This window comes from Trachypithecus francoisi, unplaced genomic scaffold (genome assembly GCF_009764315.1).
Source record: "Trachypithecus francoisi isolate TF-2019V2 unplaced genomic scaffold, Tfra_2.0 Contig00501, whole genome shotgun sequence".
In the NCBI taxonomy this organism is placed as follows: domain Eukaryota; kingdom Metazoa; phylum Chordata; class Mammalia; order Primates; family Cercopithecidae; genus Trachypithecus; species Trachypithecus francoisi.
This window is the reverse complement of record NW_022680683.1, coordinates 55,177-63,967: the sequence shown is the minus strand read 5'-3', so window position 1 is coordinate 63,967 and position 8,791 is coordinate 55,177. Positions and strand designations below refer to the sequence as shown.

The 8,791-nt window shown below is 46.6% G+C and overlaps 1 protein-coding gene and 1 non-coding gene across 2 annotated transcripts; both read right to left on the bottom strand.

The window, feature by feature from the left end:
- Positions 1–513: 513 nt before the first annotated feature.
- Positions 514–1,459, bottom strand: LOC117084670 (eukaryotic translation initiation factor 4E type 2). Its single transcript, XM_033213289.1, has one exon. The coding sequence runs from the start codon at positions 1,455–1,457 to the stop codon at positions 720–722; it is 738 nt and encodes a 245-aa protein (XP_033069180.1). The 5' UTR covers positions 1,458–1,459; the 3' UTR covers positions 514–719.
- A 4,221-nt stretch (positions 1,460–5,680) lies between these two features.
- Positions 5,681–5,787, bottom strand: LOC117084687. The gene has a single exon (XR_004437597.1). It is a non-coding gene; the product is annotated as a U6 spliceosomal RNA (small nuclear RNA).
- Between the last annotated feature and the right edge of the window lie 3,004 nt (positions 5,788–8,791).

Sequence of the window (8,791 nt, the reverse complement as noted above, 5' to 3'; positions counted from 1 at the left end):
TTCCTTTTTTTTTTTTTTTAAGATAGTCTCACTTTGTAGCCCAGGTTGGAGTGCAGTGACACAATCATAGCTCTCTGGAACTTTGACCTCCCAGGCTCAAGAAATCCTCCCACCTCAGCCTCCTGAGTCACTGGGACCAAAGCTGTACATTCCACACCTGGCTAATTTATTGTTTGTGGAGACAGGCTCTCCCTATGTTGCCCAGGCTGGTTTCAAACTCCTGGGCTCAAGTGATCCTCCCACCTCAGCTTTGCAAAGAGTTGGAATTACAAGCATGAGCCATCGGACCTGGCCTCACTCTTGTTTTTGTGTGTTTGTTTGCTTTTTGTTGGTTTTGTTATTTTTGTTTTTTTCTTGAGACAGGGTCTCGCATTGTCACCCAGGCTGGAGCACAGTGGCTCAATCTTGGCTCACTGCAGCCTTGACCTCACAGGCTCAAGCAATCCTCCCACCTTAGCCTCCCAAGTAGCTGAGACTACAGCTCACCACCACCATGCCCAGCTAATTTTTGTATTTTTTTTTTTTTTAGTTTAGCACCATTTATTAAGTGATCTCAGCTGTTGTTGTAGCTGCTGTGTGTCAGCCTGTTCTTAAAACATAAAATGCTCTTCCAATTCCTCTTGTCCAGGACAGAAGGATCTTCCAGGTAGCACGCCAACAGAACAAGAGACTCCGATGATGCCAGCTTCAATGATGGTGCCATCCAGAGAGGGAGAGGGTCATGGCACATTCAACCGTGGCTTCCAGAGGTTTTGAAAAAGGAGCCTTTGGGGGCCCAGCCTGCCTGGCATTTTGATGCTGTCGGTGTGAGTTTTGTATTCCGTAATGGTGTTGGGAGGTAGGTTAAGCACTCGCCGAAGTGTGTCCCGGATTCGGGCTGTGGTTGCTTGGTCACTGGCAGTCTTATTCCATATTGAAATAATGTCCTCCTGAAAGCGGACAGACACCACAGCCCCACAGATCTCCTCCCCAACCATGAACTGTTCCCCCAGCATGGCCAAAATGAGATTCTCCCAGCAACGGGAGGCTAAGCCCTTCCGCAGCCGAATAATCCACTTGCCACCATTTTTATTTGCATCATCCTCCCACATGGGTTTAATTCCTTCTTTGAAGAGATGGAAGTCACCGTGGCCTGTCAGGTCCCCGGGACGTACCATGTGGCTATAAAACCTCCAGAACTGCTCCACAGAGGCAAAGGTGCCAATCTGTTTGATATTCTGTTCATAGCTCTGTGAGCTGGTGGGACGGCCGGGGGTTCTCCTGGAGTACCAAAAAGTGTAGTTGTACTGGAGAGGATGCTCTGCTGGTCCAGGAACAACAGCCTTTCTCTTGCTACTGCTCTGATTCTTGTCTCGTTCCGTTTTTTCCTTCTCACCATCTTTCTGTGTGCTGTTTTCTTCATTCTGATCATGGTCCCCACTGTCATCATCTTTCAAAGCGTCGAACTTGTTGTTCATCCTCTCCAATTTTTGTATTTTTTGTAGAGACAGGATTTCACCACATTGCCCAGGCTGGTCTTGAACTCCTGAGTTCATGCAATCCACCTGCCTTGGCCTCCCAGTGCTGGGATTACAGGCATGAGCCACTGTGCCTGGCCAAATGTTTAAAAGTATATCTAAATCAACTTGTGCACCACCACAGTGACCACCACAATCATATAGATGCCACACTTTGGGAAATATTGCCCTAATCCATTGTGTGGGATGAAACTGTGAATGGAAATAGAAGGCGCTGTCCTTGCAAAGTGCTCTGGTTTGATAACCAGGCTTCCTTCTGAAAAGGATGTCTTCAGCTGTTTTATGCACTTTGTGCTACAGGCACATCAAGTAACCACTAAGCTCTATAGCACTTTAAGTTGGAAAGTGTTTAAGGTGGGAGGGAGGGGAGCTCTTTTTATTACCAAGGCTTTCTTTTTTTTTTTTTTGAGACGGAGTCTCGCTCTGTCGCCCAGGCTGGAGTGCAGTGGCCGGATCTCGGCTCACTGCAAGCTCTGCCTCCCAAGTTTACACCATTCTCCTGCCTCAGCCTCCCGAGTAGCTGGGACTACAGGCGCCCGCCACCTCGCCCGGCTAGTTTTTTTTGTATTTTTTAGTAGAGCCAGGGTTTCACCGTGTTAGCCAGGATGGTCTCGATCTCCTGACCTCATGATCCGCCCGCCTCGGCCTCCCAAAGTGCTGGGACTACAGGCTTGAGCCACCGCGCCCGGCCTACCAAGGCTTTCAATCAGCAAATTTAACTATAGCCAACTGCAGGGCTAGAGAAAAAAGCTTCGGTTTTAAAACAAAAAGCTCACGCCTGTAATCCCAGCACTTTGGGAGGCTGAGGCAGTCAGATCATGAGGTCAGGAGATTGACACCATCCTGGCTAACACGGTGAAACCCCATCTCTACCAAAAATACAAAAAAATGAGCCGGGCGTGGTGGCCTGTAGTCCCAGCTTCTCAGGAGGCTAAGGCAAGATAATCGCTTGAACCCGGGAGGCGGAGATTGTAGTGAGCCAAGCTCGCACCACTGGACTCCAGCCTGGGTGACAGAGTGAGACTCCATCTCAAAACAAGAACAAAAACAAAGAACACAGCTGTGGGCTTTTGGAAAAGCCCCATCCCCAAATGCTATTGCTTTCCAGGTACTGGCCATTTCACATGACCCACAATTACCATTTAAAGGGCACGCTGTGTCTTTCTTAGGGTTGTGAAGAGTCAGATGAATGCAAAGTTTAGGAGAAGAGAATTCAGACAAATGCTGTGATCAAAAATAAATAAACAAACAAACACAAAAACTCCTCCTTGCAGGTAATTTTTCAACCTGTATTCCAACAGAAATCAAAATCTAGAACAGGGATGAAAGAACAATCAGGAGAGGAATGTGAGTAATATATCTCATCCCGTAAGCTTCCGCCCTCACTAGCTTTTTGTGTACCACCAGCACTGGGCCCAATCAGATGGGAGAGGCCAAGTGCACAAGGCCGGGCAGGAGGTGCCCTGAGCTCCCTGGGTTCTCTCCAGCATGATCCAGAGATGAGCCTCTTCTGGTTGTGGGCTCCTTTCACAGCTCCCAGAGACTGAGACTCCCTCTCTCAGATGGGCAGAAACCACAACTGTCCATTTTTCAAAGCATAATTTTCATTCAGTACAAATTAAAAATAATATAGGCCATTCCATATTATTAGGAAATGGTAATTTACAAATTAAATAATAGGAAGAGCTCAGGAATTACTGGCCTAAGAGAATCATTCAGTGATTCAATGGGTTGAGAACAGTACATCACAGCATGGAACACATCCACGCCACAGGCTGTAGCTGAAGTCCAGAGACAGGAAGGAGCTGGCCAGTTAAGGGAGAAGTCAGGACTGGAATCCAGCTCTCATGGACACACAGGGCCAATAATGCCTGGTTGAACCTGAAAAAGCAAAGCCTGGGCTACAAGAACGTAGTCCTAATTCAGAAGAAAGTTGTTCCTGTGTCTAATACCATGGTGATTTTTCAGCACATGAAATCAAGATGGCTGAAGGATATGCTCCAGGGTGACAGAATAAGGCCTCCAGGACCAGCCTGAGATGCCAGACATGGGTCCCATGCCTGGCTTGGCACCCTATGAGTTCCACTGTAATAATTAACTGCTAACGTCAGATGCAGTGGCTCATGCCTGTAATTCCAGCAGTTCGGGAGCCCGAGGCAACAGGATTGCTTGGGCCCAGGAGTTTGAGACCAGCCTGGGAAACACAGCAAGAACTCAACTCTACAAGAACATTTTTTGAAAACTATCCAGGCAAAAAAAAAGAAGAAGAAAATTAGCCAGGCATGGTAGCACGAGCATGTAGTCCTAGCTACTTGGATGGCTGAGTCAGAAGAATCACTTGCACCTAGGAACTTGAGGTTACAGTGAGCTATGATCACGCCACTATACTCCAGCCTGGGTAACAGAGTGAGACCGTCTCAAAAAACAAAACAAACTGCTCACATTCACCGATAGCTCACTGTGTGCTGGGCCCTCTCCTAAGTGCTTTATATGCATTGTTTCATTTAATCCTTGCAACCACACTATGAAATCGGTAGTATTATCATCTCTGTTTCACAGATAGGGAAGCAGAGGCATGGAAGGTTAAGCAAATTGCCTGCCATCTCATATCTGAAGGCCCTCCTCCCCCTTCTTAAATATCTAACCTGACCAGTGGCATTGCAGTTCCAAGCAGTGGCATGGAAAGCCCATGCAAAAGCTGGGTGGAAAGGTGAAAGGTCTTGCAGGCCACTGGGCTTAGGTGGCAGGCAGCAGTACAGCTGGGTTGTGGCTGACCTGGCTGAGGTCTGGGTGGAATTAGCATCTTCCAGTTATGATCCATTAGCAGGGACTAAGGGCCAGGCTCCTTGCCTCTGCCCTGAAGGAGACATGGGAAGGAAAATGACAGATGTGTTTTCCAGGTGTGTTCTCAGGACAACGGGACCTAGTGCCCCTCACTATGTCCCACCTGGCACCCAGGTCAGGGCTGGCCCAGCATGGTTCTTGATCAACAACTAAAGGAAAGGACTTGATCTATTCCAGGCAAGATGGAGGCAGGAGAAGAGAAGATTTAAAAATACTTCTATTGGCTAGGCATGGTGGCTCATGCCTGTAATCCCAGCACTTTGAGAGGCCAAGGTGGGTGGATCACCTGAGGTCAGGAGTTTAAGACCAGCCTGACCAACATGGAGAAACCCCGTCTCTACTAAAAATACAAAATTACCCAGGCGTGGTGGCACGTACCTGTAATCCCAGCTACTCGGGAGGCTGAGGCAGGAGAATTGCTGAAACCCAGGAGGTGGGGATTGTGGTGAGCCGAGATTATGCTATTGCACTCCAGCCTGGGCAACAAGAGCGAAACTCCGTCTCAAAAAACAAACAAACAAAACTTCTACCTTCCGGCTGGGTACAGTGGCTCATACCTGTAATCCCAGCACTTTGGGAGGCCGAGGCAGGTGGGTCACTTAAGGTCAGGAATTCGAGACGAGCCCAGCCAACATAGTGAAATCCCGTCTCTACTAAAAATACAAAAATTAGCTGGGCATGGTGGTGCACACCTGTGATCCCAGCTACTCGGGAGGCTGAGGTAGGAGAATCGCTTGAAACTGGGAGGCAGAGGTTGCAGCAAGGTGAGATCGCGCCACTGCACTCCAGCCTGGGCAACACAGTGATCTCGAGAGAAAAAAAAAAAAACTTCTACCTTCCAATCCCCAAATCCACCCTCGACCCAGCAAAACAAACTCCCCCACAACCCAAGCCACCAAAATAACATGTGTCTGCTGATGCTCTTTAAACTTATACTGGGGTCATCTTTTGTTGCTGTTCAAAATATTTTTTCCCCTCAGTTGATTCAGATGTTCTAATTCTTCTCAAGGGATTTGTTCCTTTTTGATCTTTAGTGTCATGTGCCTCTGGAGAATTTAAATGAGTCTACTGAGGTTTCCATTTTCTGGCTTTTTCAAGCCCCTCACTGCTTATTCCTTGGTATCTGGAAGGCATTTTGTTTCACAGAAGGTGTTCAAAGACTCAGGAACTCAAAGGTCAAAATGTACATTTGTAACAGAATTAGAAGCAAAGATTTACTATAGACATATACCGCCTCCATAGCTCAGGAGACCCAATATTGATTGTTAAGATGTGAATTCTCCCGAAATTAATCTATAGATTTAACATAATCCTTTTCTTTTTAACTGGAACCCTTCATGAATTTGTATGTCATCCTTGCACAGGGGCCACACTAATCTTCTCTATATCGTTTGAATTTTAGTATATGTGCTGCCAAAGCAAGCACTAACACAATCCTAATAAAAATTTAAGCAGAATTTTTTTAGAAATAGACAAGTTGGGCCGGGCGCGGTGGCTCAAGCCTGTAATCCCAGCACTTTGAGAGGCCAAGGTGGGTGGATCACCTGAGGTCAGGAGTTCGAGACCATCCTGGCTAACACGGTGAAACCCCGTCTCTACTAAAAATACAAAAACTAGCTGGGCGAGATGGTGGGCGCCTGTAGTCCCAGCTACTCGGGAGGCTGAGGCAGGAGAATGGCGTAAACCCGGGAGGCGGAGCTTGCAGTGAGCTGAGATCTGGCCACTGCACTCCAGTCCGGGCGACAGAGCGAGACTCCGCCTCAAAAAAAAAAAAAAAAAAAAAAAAAGGAATAGACAAGTTGATTCTAAAGTTTACATGGAAAAAGCAAAGGACCAATAATAACCAAATAAAAAGAATCAAACTTGAAGGACTCAGACTATCTGATTTCCATACAGCTACAGTAATGAAAACACTGTAGTATTGGAAAAAGCATAGGTGTATGGATGAAGAAAAAAGAAGTCTAGAAATACACCCACACATGTGGTCAATTGTTATTTGATAAAAAGCCAGAGTTATCCAATGGAGAAAGGACAGTCTTTTCAACAAGGGAGCTCCTGAAGAATTGGACATCCATATGCAAAAAAATAATAATCAACCTCTGGCCAGGAGTGGTAGCTCATGCCTGTAATCCCAGCACTTTGGGGGGCCGGGGCAGGAGGTCAGGAGTTCAAGACCAGCCTGGCCGACATGGTCAAATCCCATCCCTACTAAAAAAAAAAAAAAAATTAGCCTGTACTCCCAGGTGTGGTGGCACATACCTGTACTCCCAGCTATCCAGGAGGCTTAGGTAGGAGAACTGCTTCAACCCAGAGGCAGAGGTTGCAGTGAGCTGAGATCACACCACTGCACTCCAGCCTGGGTGACAGAGCGAGACTCCGTCTCAAATAATAATAATAATAATAAAAGCCTCAATCCATAACTTGCACCACATAAAAAACTTAACATGAAATGCATCATAGATCTAAAAGTTAAATCTCAAAGTAGAGGTGGGCGCAGTGGCTCACGCCTGTAATCTCAGCACTCTGGGAGGCGGAGGTGGAAGGATCACTTGAGGCCAGGAGTTCGAGACCAGCCTGGGCAATGTAGTGAAATCCCATCTCTACTAAAAATACAAAAATCGGGGCCGGGTGCGGTGGGTCACATCTATAATTCCAGCACTTTGGAAGGCCAGGCAGGTGGATCACCTGAGGTTAAGAGTTCAAGACCAGCCTGGCCAAGATGGTGAAGCCCCGTCTCTACTAAAAATACAAAAATTAGCTGGGCATGGCGGCATGTGCCTGTAATCCCAGATACTCGGGAGGCTGAGACAGGAGAATCGCTTGAACCCAGGAGGTGGAGACTGCATTGAGCCAAGATCTCCCCATTGCACTCTAGCCTGGGCAATAAGAGCGAAACTCCGTCTCAAAAAAGATAAAAATAAAAATACAAAAATTAGCTAGGCATTGCCGGGTGCAGTGGCTCAAGCCTGTAATCCCAGCACTTTGGGAGGCCGGGACAGGCAGATCACGAGGTCAGGAGATTGAGACCATCCGGGCTAACACAGTGAAACTCTGTCTCTACTAAAAATACAAAAAAAGTAGCCAGGCATGGTGGCAGGCGCCTGTAGTCCTAGTTACTCAGGAGACTGAGGCAGGAGAATGGAGTGAACCCAGGAGACGGAGGTTGCAGTGAGCCAAGATCGCACCACTGCACTCCAGCCTGGGCAACAGAGCAAGATTCCATCTCAAAAAAAAAAAAAAAAAAAAAAAAAAGCCAGGTGTTGTGGTGCACACCTGCAGTCCCAGCTATTTGGGAGTGCTGAGGCAGGAAGATCACCTGAGCCTTGGGAGGCTGAGACTGCAGTGAGCCGTGACCACTGCACTTCACCTTGAGTGATAGAGGGAGACTCCATTTTGAAGAAAAAAAAATTAAAACATTTATTCTTCAAAAGACACTGGTGAGAAATTAAAAAGACAAGCTGGCCAGGCACTGTGGCTCACACCTATAATCCCAGCACTCTGGGAGGCCGAGGAGGGTGGATCAATTGAGGTCAGGAGTTCAAGACCAGCCTGGTCAACATGTCAAAACCCTGTCTCTACGAAAAATACAAAAATTAGCCGGGTATGGTGGTGTGTACCTGTAGTCTCAGCTACTTGGGAGGCTGAGGCAGGAGAATCGATTAAGATCGAGATCGCACTACTGCACTCCAGCTTGGGTGACAGAGTGAGACCCTGTCTCAAAAATAAATAAATGAATAAATAAATAAATAAATATTAAAAAAATAAAAAGACAAGCCATAGTCTTAGCAAAAACATTTGCAAAACACATATCTGACAAAGGACTTGTATCTAAAATATATAAAGAATTCCTACAATTTAATAAGGAAAAAAAACTTTTTTCATGGGCAAAACATTTTGACAGACACTTATTAAAGAAGATACAGGCCAGGCATGGTGACTCATGCCTATAATCCCAGCGCTTTGGGAGGCCGAGGCCAGTGGATCACCTGAGGTCAGGAGTTCAAGACCAACTTGGCCAACATGGTGAAACCCTCTCTCTCCTAAAAATACAAAAATTTGCTGGGCGTAGTGGCAGGCACCTGTAATCCCAACTACTCAGGAGGCTGAGGCAGGAGGATCACTTGAACCCAAGAGGCAGAGGTTGCAGTGAGCTAAGATCACACCATTGTACTCCAGCCTGGGCGACAAGGGTGACACTCTATCTCAAAAAAAAAAAAAAAAAAAGAAGATCCAGACATAGCAAATAAGCACACATGAAAAGATGCTCAACTCACTAGTCATTAGGGAAATACAAGTTAAAGTCACGATGAACTACCACTATCCAACTATTATTAGTCCAGCCAAAAATAATAAAATAGGCCAGGAACAGTGGCTCACACCTGTAATCCCAGCACTTTGGGAGGCTGAGGTGGTTGGATCATCTGAGGTCA

Excerpts from the sequence above, each read along its gene's own strand:
- LOC117084670 (XM_033213289.1), bottom strand. The coding sequence starts at position 1,457 with ATGAACAACAAGTTCGACGCTTTGAAAGATGATGACAGTGGGGACCAT.